This window comes from Oncorhynchus gorbuscha, linkage group LG01 (assembly GCF_021184085.1).
Source record: "Oncorhynchus gorbuscha isolate QuinsamMale2020 ecotype Even-year linkage group LG01, OgorEven_v1.0, whole genome shotgun sequence".
Classification (NCBI taxonomy): Eukaryota; Metazoa; Chordata; class Actinopteri; order Salmoniformes; family Salmonidae; genus Oncorhynchus; species Oncorhynchus gorbuscha.
Window position 1 is genome coordinate 71,864,754 of NC_060173.1, and position 12,272 is coordinate 71,877,025.

Genomic DNA, 12,272 nt, shown 5'->3' on the forward strand with positions numbered 1-12,272 from the left:
ACACACACACACACACACACACACACACACACACACGGAAACACTGAGGCCTTGTGTCACGGGAGGCTTGTAGAAAAATAATTCTTCAGGTTCTGAAGGCCAATGCAGACACATTTACTCACTGTGTCATGAAAAACACATTTCTGTCCAAGCCTGTAAAATATTCAAATTTTCCTAGCTTTCTCCCTCTCCATAAAAGTTGCTGTTGGAAGTGGTGGAAGTAATACGTGCCACAAACCATTAACTAATTAGATTTTAGTCATCTATTTTTGTAATCCATTTAGAACACCTTAGCTATTGACTAGTCCACCTGGGTAATAGTATGCGTTATGCTGTAAAACCTGATCATAAGGATAACATTCAATGGGCATTACTTAATGGTGCATTGTGTTGATGAGTAGCATCATTTGTTAGCTCTACTTCCCTCTCAAGTAAGAATGATTCCGAGTAAATTGATGACAATTGAAACTAAGCATGTCTCGTCGATTTCCTATTTCTTATTTCCCAAAGGCTGTTTTGGTTTGTGGTGCTGTGGCTCAAACTACAGACAGCGCCGCAAGTACCAGATAGCATATGCGCCGGCACTGCACCCACTTACAACGATCGCTGGATAGGGAGAGATAGGGAGAGGAGAAGCCAGTTGCGCGCGTTATACACGACTCTCGGGTGGTGAAAGTGTCAGTCGTCAAATACTCGGAGTCAACATATTCAACGGGGAGTTGCTTCATAGACGGTGCCTGGTTTATATTTTAATTTGGTCGTGTTTACCAGGTGTTTTACCTTTTTTGGATAGGAACGTCTCTTAGGTTTCCAAGATGAACCAAACTGCCGGCGTTTCGCACCAATTGAAATACCAGTCTTCTGCGTCTTCGAAGGCTATGGCCAAGGTATGAACTTTATATCTCCAGGACATTGTATAATTTAAATGAGTTTGAAACATTATTGTTGCCCCATTTAAGCTTGGGTTATTACGCTTGGGTCATTACGTAAAATAACAAGACGTTCCATGTGAGCACCTCTATGCGCATAAGTAACTTTGGTGATGGAAAGCTTTGCGCAAAGAGACAAGAACTATTTGGGTTGCCTTACATTATCATGTTGGATCATGTTTAGATGTGTGGCTATAAACATGACTTCGTTGATTCTCTGTTAGGTGTCTATTGTTGCTTTTAGGTGGGTTTCTGTTTGAGAAATGTTGCGGTAGTACCACATAGATTAGGATATATGAAGATCCCTTTCACCAATAGCAGTATGTTGAATACTGTTCAGCATGTTCAACAATATGTTAAAGCCAAATGCACATATTTTATGGCATAAAGAGCATTGTAGCCACAAACAATACTGCAGTACAACTATTTCAAATTCACATCACGTCGAGAGCGAAACATAAGAGAGAGAGAGGGGGGGGGGTGTATATGCTTCCAAAGTCTTCCTTTGTAGAGTGCATATCGATTCCCAGCCACTTTGATGGAAATATAAAAATATGATGACATGTAGCGATCTTTTCATTAAGCCACCAAAAAGGTTATTATAGTAAGGTGCCATATAAAGCTTAACAGATTGCCTTAATGAGCATTGATGTATGTGATGACGTCTCGGGCAGCGTTTCCCAAACTCGGTCCTCGGGACCGCAAGGTGTGCACCTTTTAGTCTTTGATTTAACACTACACAGCTGATTCAAATGGTTAAAGGTTAATAATTAGTATATTATTTGAATCATCTGTGTAGTGCACGGGCTTAAACTAAAATGTGCACCCCTTGGCGACTTTGTTTGGGAAATCTTGCGTAAGGGAATTTGGGCGACATCGACCTGTTAAGAGTAAGTCAATCAATGTTCATGAAGATGTGCTCTGCGTCTTTTGGCGACTGTTTGAGTAGGTCTCTCTCTCTCTCTCTGTCCTAAGAATGCAAGTTAAGCAGAATAATATAGGTATATTATTTTCCGAATTAATTGTGCACTGTTTTACTCTAGCCTTCCATGGAAATGCCACATTTTGACTGTGCGAATAGATTAATTAATTACATTCTTATTTCTCCTCCTGTGCTATGTTGTAGTTTTTAGAGGAATGTACTTCATGGTGCTTGATATTTTATTGATGCCCCCAGAAAATGTGATACTGAAACTCCAGTGTCTCCATGCTTGCCTCTATCAGTATTGTAACCGTACACCACACAACCGCAGCCTGTCCCCGTTTTTTTTCTCTTCATATTCTTGGTTGAAGGGGTGAGAATTTGTGTTGGTGTGCAGTAATATACATATATTTATATTCTGGACTCTGACATGGCTCATTCTGACATTTATTAATTTAATTGTTTTACTTTTTGCATTATGTTTGCATTGTTCTATATTACTAGATATTATTACTGCACTGTTTGAGCTAAAAACATCAGTGCCTGAGCAGTACACTTTGATTTGATTTTGATATGGTCTTCCACAGTGACTCGACAGTGTTGTTTATTCTGGCACGGGTTCTCAATCCCTTTTCAACCTCAAAACTCCTATGGCTCAAATTTTTGATGTAGGAAACTTTATAGATTTTTACTTCAAAATGTATGTATACATATTTGGGAATGACATTCAAAGTAGAAATGTGCAGTTGATTTGTCATCGACAGCTCTTCTCTCCACATGCTTTGTTGAATATAGTTTCAAAGCTGAAAACAATTTTCCAGACATGCTGACATGTGACTTGTCTTGGGCTGGCAAATGTAAACATGTTGCATCATGAAGTCTTTGGTGTCTTATACATATAATCACACATCTTGGGTCTTATGTGACCCAATTCAGGAAAAAAGGTGTATGTCGCAAGTCACCTCTTCACAGGAGAGCCGTTTGAACGTAAAAAAATATTTCTTTATCAAAATGCTTTTTTTGTTGTTGACAGAAATGCCTTCTCGAACATGTGAACGTTCAGGTGTCTTAATAACAAACATGCATGCCATGGGGCGGCAGGGTAGCCTAGTGTTGGACTAGTTACCGAAGTTCAAATCCCCGAGCTGACAAGGTACGAATCTGTCGTTCTGCCCCTGAACAGGCAGTTAACCCACTGTTCCTAGGCCGCCATTGAAAATAAGAATTTGTTCCTAACTGACTTGCCTAGTTAAGTAAAGGTAAAAATAAAAAATAATCATCTGTAAATACAAATAAAATTGTAAATTACGAGCCTAGTTTGGTTTAGCCACAGAAAAAGTGTGCAACCTTCTCACTGGCCATGATTGGCTGAGATAATGAGTGGGCTGGACATGCCGAGAGATGAGTTTGGATTGGTCTGCGGTGTAGCATCTTTTGTCTATAAAATGGCTGTTTTTGCATAGATAAATCCTTTCTACTGCAGTTTTTTTTCGAAAGATATAACATTAGCCATGGAGAACTGCAAATATTGTTGCCCTGAATTTATCAGGTGCTATCAACAAAGGTCAGTGGGAAAAAGTTGTGATGGACTACTTTCTGGAGGGCCATCGTGCCATGCTGACTCTCTCTGACACTGGAAATTAATCAAACAATGAGGAAATCCCTGATTGAGGTTTCATTTTCATTGAATAAAACATTGTAGAGTCTTCTGATGACAGTGATGGGGAAGAAACGGCAAACAATAGTGCTGTCACGGAGATGTTAACCGAGTTTTGAAATCAGTGGAATATCTGGTAGAAGCAGAGTATGATAAGGAGATTAATAAAATTCTGCCGTTTGATTGCAAATGCATAGGGAGTCAAAGAGAACACAGAAGGCTGTTGTACAAAACACGTTTCCGGATTACATCTTCAAACTAAGGGCAGCCATGGCATCCGTGACAGAGAGGGAGAAAGATCTGATGATTCTTAGGGCATTGCACACGGCCAGTGTGAACCAGAGTGACTTGACACAACGAGCCAAACAAGCTGTGCAAACTAAAAGGAAACGACACAAGACGTCTATTTAATAAAAGGGGTTGCAGTCTGCTGTGAAGCTTTCAACTATGTATACTGGTAAGGATCTAGATACAGTTTCAGATATTATACGTTTCTAATTTAGTTAAGTTGTTTTCATTGCAAGTTAAAGCTTGCTGTTAGCTAGCCAGCTGAAGTTCGATGACTGGCTTACTAGCTAACATTGAACCTATTTGGTTAACTCTAGCTAGCTATGACAATCGGTTTGTATTTCTAATTAAAGCTTGCTGTTAGCTATCCAGCTGATGTTAGATGGCTGGCTAGCTAACTAACATTACGTGTATGAACTGTATGTAGTGATGTTGTCTCAGAATGCCATGTCGCATCTATTGTATAATATTGCTAAAATATTTGTATCTGGATTTTGTCTTTCAGCATCAGTAGAATATGCCTGACTCTCCTCCACCAGTCATACAATAAGAATGGTCTAATTTATTTTATTTTTTTATTTTACCTTAACTAGGCAAGTCAGTTAAGAACACATTTTTATTTTCAATGATGGCCTAGGAACATGGTGGCTGCCTGTTGAGGGGCAGACCGACAGATTAGTAATGCCTCCTATCAAAAATAAAGCTGGCCCAAGCAAGCACAGGTTACACATGAAGCATGAGCACTTGCAGCAAGTGGTTAACTTCATCAATAACTATGCAGAGGACAATGCAATAGTATTATCAAATATTTTTTTCCTGGAATTTTTTCTTATTGTAGGCTAATACCAGTTTTAGTCTTAATCTTTACTACACTACTCACTGTTTAGCACATGACCTCACATGTGAATTCTTAAAGAGATGGGTGGGGCTGGCTTAAGAGGATGTGAACAATGCTGAATGGGTGTAGACAAAGGAGAGCTCTCCAGTAGGTACCAAAACATTCAAAGGCCCTTTTCTAAAATGTGAGTTTACAAGTTTATCAATTTTCAAAGCAGAATAACTTCCCCATTGTTCCTCAAATGCAGTGTCTGATATACCATTTTTTGGCTCTGAGTCGCTAATTTTACCAATGTAAAAAACAAATGTTGCTACGTAAGACTGAATCCATGTGGTGTGTCACATATGCAGTGTCAAATATTTGACTCCAGATTGATATTAGAGAGATTTCAAACTAACCTAGTTGGTTTGACATTGCATGCTTCTTGTGGGTGTTGTGTTAGCCCTTAGCCCTGATTGCAGCGATACAACCTCTGCCATCAACAGTCCAATTACCTTGTTATTGTACAGGCCAAGCCTGCCTACACAAGTGCTCTTGTTAGCATTCTGCCATATACAGGACCACATCAGCCAAACGTGGTCTAGGGCCATTCAATTGGCCTAGCGTCGTCCAGGTTAGGGAGGGTTTGGCCGGTAGGGATATCCTTGTCTCATCATGCACCAGCGACTCCTGTGGCGGCCCGGACGCAGTGCGCACTAACCAAGGTAGCCAGGTGCACGGTGTTTCCTCCGACGCATTGGTGTGGCTGGCTTCTGGGTTGGAAGCACGCTGTGTTAAGAAGCAGTGCGGCTTGGTTGGGTTGTGTTTCGGAGGATGCATGGCATTCCATCTTCGTCTCTCCCGAGCCCGTACGGGAGTTGTAGTGATGAGACAAGATAGTAATTACTAACAATTGGATACCATGAAAACGGGGAAAGGTTAGCTAAAATCATTCATTTTAAAATGAAAAAATAAAAAATAAATAAGTGTTAGGGGAAAGGTTAGCTAAAATGCTACAGTTGTCCCCGATGCAACTTGAACAAGCAACACACAGACGGTCGCTGATTACACCCAACCTAATGGTTGGAGGATACCCGGAATCAGGAGAGAATATGCAGGAAATCCGGAATCCTCCAACCAGGATTTGAGGAAAACATGGGAATTTCTAAACCCTGTTGCACCTCAGTCACTAAGACTAGGCAGTACTGGGACAGCAGCATGGTGCTGAAATAGGACAGAACACTAGGCTGGCTGATTTATGTAACCTATCCTTTGTTCTTGAGAGGAAAGCTCAGAAGCATACTTGAAACCTGGATGGCAGTGAGACACTCCAAGACAAAAGGATCTCCACGGGATCTTTAATGTTGATGTATTGAAATATTACAATTATTGACAGAGTGAAAGACCCAACCCCTATCACGTATTGTGGGCTACTTTCCTTCAGAAAATACTGTTATGTTCAGAACGCTAGAGTACAAATTGTGCTCGGTTCAAATTGAGGGCACAGCAGTATTTCAAACTCCAGACAACATAACTGCGTGTAACACTATTAACTATTCCTTCATCTCATGCAAACCTGTCCTGGATCCTGTATTAGATCCTTAAACAAGAGGAACCAATTTACCATACTTTTCAACACAGTTGGATAAATCTTTAGGCCACCTCCGTGTCAAACAAAAGCTTATCTCTGTCCCAGTGCGTGACCTCCCCCTGTCAGTGTTTTGGATCTTAACCAGACTCGTTGATACTCTTAATTGCTCACATTCTATTTATCTTTATATACACAATCCAATGAAGAAGAGGCAGCAGATTTTTTGTGGGCTTTAACTCTCTGAGGCTCCTGTAGGCATCTGCATTTCCCATAATCTGGTGATTAAAAGTGATCCAAGCACAGATAGGGAGATAAACTAAACTGGCCCCATCAGAAAGCAGGAAGCAAAGCAGTGGCCTAGCACAGCTTTGCGGGGCCCCCGCCTGGTCAGAAAAATGTAATAGCTAATCTCATGCTATTTTACACATTTTGTTGTGAGGCTGAGAAAAAATGTTGCTGTTTTAGAGCTCAGGGATTCTTGAAAGAGGGGACAATGTCAACCTTTTTTGGGGCATTTCCAGGCATAGAGCCATAATGGAAATTAATAATATTGAAAGTATTTTAAATTCCCCAAACAAATATTTTCCCTTATAAAATTCCCCTAAAAGTACATTTTAAGCTCAAATAATGCAATATATATACTTTTTTACTATAATTTAAAAATAAATCCTACAATTTTGCCATGAGGCTGAGAGAACATGTTGCAGTTTTAAAGCTAATTTCCTGTAATTTTTGCGGGGGGGGGGGGGCGCTATGTCAGTAAAGCCAAGGCTATAGTGGCTGTAGTCGTCTGGGATAACCAGCCGCCTTACTGATAAGGTGATAAAAGCGCAACATTATTGTACAATAGCAGGGCTGGCTGTCATATAGGCATAGGTGGGGTGCTATGATGGATGTTACATCCCCTTCCCACTAAAGTGTGTCTTAGCTGTCTTATAAAAGTGTTGTTATTGAGAACTGCTCACATGCTTACCATTGTCTTTTTATATTGACACGTGTGAGTGATTGTATCAGACCTTCTGGACCACTCACCCTGTTGCATTGCACTTTATGCAGAACTGAAGATTGTTTTGGGCTGATTTTGCTTTAAGAATCAGATAAATAAGACCACTCACACATAGTTGGAGAAATTTGGGTGAGTATTGCTATCCCCCTCCCCCAGGGCCCAATACTGCAATCACAGCCACTTACAAACTGAGAAACCGAGAGAAAGCAATCACAATTGTCATGTACAAAATTCACTTGCAAAGTTCAATAACTCAAACCTCAGATATTCACTGTTTGAGAGAAAGCAATTTTGAGTTAGAGAGCTTTTGGGGAAAGTAATTGCATATCAGAGAAACCAATATTTATATATTACTAATTGAGTTTACACAGCGGGGTAAAACTAATCTCAGAAGTTCATTAATTAGTAATCATGATCATTAAATCATTATAAAACGACGGCACTTATTTATTCACAATTAAAAAGAGCACAGTGAGAGAAACATATGACAGGCACGCATTTCTGTAGTGAATTTGCTGTGAACTTAATTTTACCGTGTGGAAATATAGCACATCATAACATAACACCATTAATATGACAAAACAAAGTGATAGGCCTAACTGTTTCATATTTCGCAGTATGGGGATGATGCAGACGTGTGAGGATATGAAGTTGTAGTGAAGGCTGGATGATGAAGGGTCACAGTGAGTGGAAGTAGGGGTTAATGGACCCTATAATGGAGGAGTGATGGAGGCCAGTAACTGAAAAATGGGCTGATAGGACTGTGGAAGACAGACTGAGGGTTGTGATGGAGAAAATATAGACTGTGAGACTGGAGTGAAGAGGGAGGAATGTGGGTTTTCATGGTGGAAGGATGTGAAGATGGATAATAAGTGAAGTTGAATCGACTGTGGTGACCCAGCGCGCAAAACTGGTTGCACTGACGATATTGTGATGTCTTTTATGACATCATGGTTAGGTTGTACACTGGTTGTATAAGGACCTTTTGAGAATGTATTTTTTGCAACCAGAAAATATGTTTTAACCTGGTTGTCTTAACCAAAATATCAAATCCAATTCTATTGGTCACATACACATGGTTAGCAGATGTTAATGCGAGTGTAGCGAAATACTTGTGCTTCTAGTACTGACAGTGCAGTAATATCTAACAAGTAATCTAACAACTACCTAATACACACAAATCTAAAGGGCTGAATGAGAATATGTACATATAAGTATATGGATGAGCGATGGCCGAGCAGCAAAGGCAAGGTGCAATAGATAGTATAAAATACAGTATATACGTACATGTGATATGAGTCATTTAAGATGTGTAAACATTATTAAAGTGGCATTGTTTAAAGTGACTAGTGATCCATTTCTTAAAGTGGCCAGTGATTTGGTCTCAATATAGGCAGCAGCCTCTCTGAGTTAGAGATTGCTGTTTAGAAGCTGTGATACAGCCTGACGGGATGCTCTCGATTGTGCATCTGTAAAAGTTTCAGGGTTTTGGGTGACAAGCCACATTTCTTCAGCCTCCTGAGATTGAAGAGGCGCTGTTGCACCTTTTTCACCACATTGTCTGTGTGGGTGGACCATTTCAGTTTGTCTGTGATGTGTACGCCGGGGATCTTAAAACTTTCCACCTTCTCCACTGCTGTCCAGTCGATGTGGATATGGGGGCGCTCCCTCTGCTGTTTCCTGAAGTCTACGATCTCCTTTGTTTTATTGACGTTGAGTGAGAGGTTGTTTTCCTGACACCACACTCTGAGTGCCCTCACCTCCTCCCTGTAGGCTGTCTCGTCGTTGTTGGTAATCAAGCCCACTCTACTGTTGTGTCATCTGAAAACTTGATGATTTGGTAGAATTCTGTGACATTAGGATATTTCAAAAGCTACAATCCTTGAAACATGGATGAACATCCTGTTCTGACACTTTCCCAACACAAGAACTGAGTCTGTTAAGAGTGCTTTGAGATTTGCTGCCCCAACATCTTGAAACACTTTTCAGAAAGTCTTAAAACTATATTTTATTCCGATTGATCATTTGAAATAATTTATTGGAGGGCAGCTGACCACAGATAGCATAATCTATGTTCAGCACTACTCGGATGGTATCGCGCCGTCCCAACCTTCGCTCTCTCTCCCCCGCTACTCTCTCCTCTTCCATCCTATCATCTCTTCCCTCTGCTCAAACCTTCTCCAACCTATCTCCTGATTCTGCCTCCTCAACCCTCCTCTCCTCCCTTTCTGCATCCTTTGACTCTCTATGTCCCCTATCTTCCAGGCCGGCTCGGTCCTCCCCTCCCGCTCCGTGGCTTGACGACTCATTGCGAGCTCACAGAACAGGGCTCCGGGCAGCCGAGCGGAAATGGAGGAAAACTCGCCTCCCTGCGGACCTGGCATCCTTTCACTCCCTCCTCTCTACATTTTCCTCCTCTGTCTCTGCTGCTAAAGCCACTTTCTACCACTCTAAATTCCAAGCATCTGCCTCTAACCCTAGGAAGCTCTTTGCCACCTTCTCCTCCCTCCTGAATCCTCCCCCCCCCCCCCCCACCTCCTCCCTCTCTGCAGATGACTTCGTCAACCATTTTGAAAAGAAGGTCGACGATATCCGATCCTCGTTTGCTAAGTCTAACGACACCGCTGGTTCTGCTCACACTGCCCTACCCTCTGCTCTGACCTCTTTCTCCCCTCTCTCTCCAGATGAAATCTCGCGTCTTGTGACGGCCGGCCGCCCAACAACCTGCCCGCTCGACCCTATCCCCTCCTCTCTTCTCCAGACCATTTCCGGAGACCTTCTCCCTTACCTCACCTCGCTCATCAACTTATCCCTGACCGCTGGCTACGTCCCTTCCGTCTTCAAGAGAGCGAGAGTTGCACCCCTTCTGAAAAAACCTACACTCGATCCCTCCGATGTCAACAACTACAGACCAGTATCCCTTCTTTCTTTTCTCTCCAAAACTCTTGAACGTGCCGTCCTTGGTCAGCTCTCCCGCTATCTCTCTCAGAATGACCTTCTTGATCCAAATCAGTCAGGTTTCAAGACTAGTCATTCAACTGAGACTGCTCTTCTCTGTATCACGGAGGCGCTCCGCACCGCTAAAGCTAACTCTCTCTCCTCTGCTCTCATCCTTCTAGACCTATCGGCTGCCTTCGATACTGTGAACCATCAGATCCTCCTCTCCACCCTCTCCGAGTTGGGCATCTCCGGCGCGGCCCACGCTTGGATTGCGTCCTACCTGACAGGTCGCTCCTACCAGGTGGCGTGGCGAGAATCTGTCTCCTCACCACGCGCTCTCACCACTGGTGTCCCCCAGGGCTCTGTTCTAGGCCCTCTCCTATTCTCGCTATACACCAAGTCACTTGGCTCTGTCATAACCTCACATGGTCTCTCCTATCATTGCTATGCAGACGATACACAATTAATCTTCTCCTTTCCCACTTCTGATGACCAGGTGGCGAATTGCATCTCTGCATGTCTGGCAGACATATCAGTGTGGATGACGGATCACCACCTCAAGCTGAACTTCAAGACGGAGCTGCTCTTCCTCCCGGGGAAGGACTGCCCGTTCCATGATCTCGCCATCACGGTTGACAACTCCATTGTGTCCTCCTCCCAGAGCGCTAAGAACCTTGGCGTGATCCTGGACAACACCCTGTCGTTCTCAACTAACATCAAGGCGGTGGCCCGTTCCTGTAGGTTCATGCTCTACAACATCCGCAGAGTACGACCCTGCCTCACACAGGAAGCGGCGCAGGTCCTAATCCAGGCACTTGTCATCTCCCGTCTGGATTACTGCAACTCGCTGTTGGCTGGGCTCCCTGCCTGTGCCATTAAACCCCTACAACTCATCCAGAACGCCGCAGCCCGTCTAGTGTTCAACCTTCCCAAGTTCTCTCACGTCACCCCGCTCCTCCGCTCTCTCCACTGGCTTCCAGTTGAAGCTCGCATCCGCTACAAGATCATGGTGCTTGCCTACGGAGCTGTGAGGGGAACGGCACCTCAGTACCTCCAGGCTCTGATCAGGCCCTACACCCAAATAAGGGCACTGCGTTCATCCACCTCTGGCCTGCTCGCCTCCCTACCACTGAGGAAGTACAGTTCCCGCTCAGCCCAGTCAAAACTGTTCGCTGCTCTGGCTCCCCAATGGTGGAACAAACTCCCTCACGACGCCAGGACAGCGGAGTCAATCACCACCTTCCGGAGACACCTGAAACCCCACCTCTTTAAGGAATACCTAGGATAGGATAAAGTAATCCTTCTCACCCCCCTCCCCCTTAAAATATTTAGATGCACTATTGTAAAGTGGTTGTTCCACTGGATGTCATAAGGTGAATGCACCAATTTGTAAGTCGCTCTGGATAAGAGCGTCTGCTAAATGACTTAAATGTAATGTAATGTAAGCACTTTGCACTGTTTTAACTCCCATTCATTATGTTCTAATGTGTCTATTGTGTAATTATACAGAAAAAAAATTGTAGACCTCCACAAGTCTGGCTCATCCTTCAGAGCAATTTCCAAACGCCTGAAGGTACCACGTTCATCTGTACAAACAACAGTACGCAAGTATACCATGGGACCACGCAGCCATCATACCGCTCAGGAAGGAGACAAGTTCTGTCTCCTAGAGATGAACGTACTTTGGTGCGAAAAGTGAAATCAATCCCAGAACAACAGCAAATGACCTTGTGAAGATGCTGCAGAAAACAGGTACACAAGTATCTCAATGCACAGTAAAACAAGTCCTATATCGACATAACCTGAAAGGCCTTTCAGCAAGCCAGTCTACGGTTTGCAACTGCACATGGTGGCAAAGATCGTACTTTTTGGAGAAATGTCCTCTGGTCTGATGAAATAAAAATGGAACTGTTTGGCCATAATGACCATTGTTATGTTTGGAGGAAAAAGGGGGAGGCTTGCAAGCCGACGATCACCATCCCAACTGTGAAGCACTGGGGTGGCAGCATAATATTTTGGGAGGGCTTTGCTGTAGGAGTGGCTGATAGATGGCATCAAATAGATGGCATCATGAGAAAGGGAAATTATGTGGATATATTGAAGCAACTTCTCAAGAGATCAG

General features: G+C 43.0%; 1 protein-coding gene across 1 annotated transcript in view; it reads left to right on the plus strand.

Annotated features, from left to right (window-relative positions):
• Positions 1–625: 625 nt before the first annotated feature.
• Positions 626–12,272, plus strand: part of LOC124041657 (inactive dipeptidyl peptidase 10-like) — a 370,729-nt gene continuing 359,082 nt past the window's right edge. The window contains exon 1 of the mRNA XM_046359492.1: positions 626–887. Coding sequence (XP_046215448.1) covers positions 816–887 — 72 coding nt within the window. The 5' untranslated portion in view covers positions 626–815. The remainder of the gene's footprint in view (positions 888–12,272) is intronic.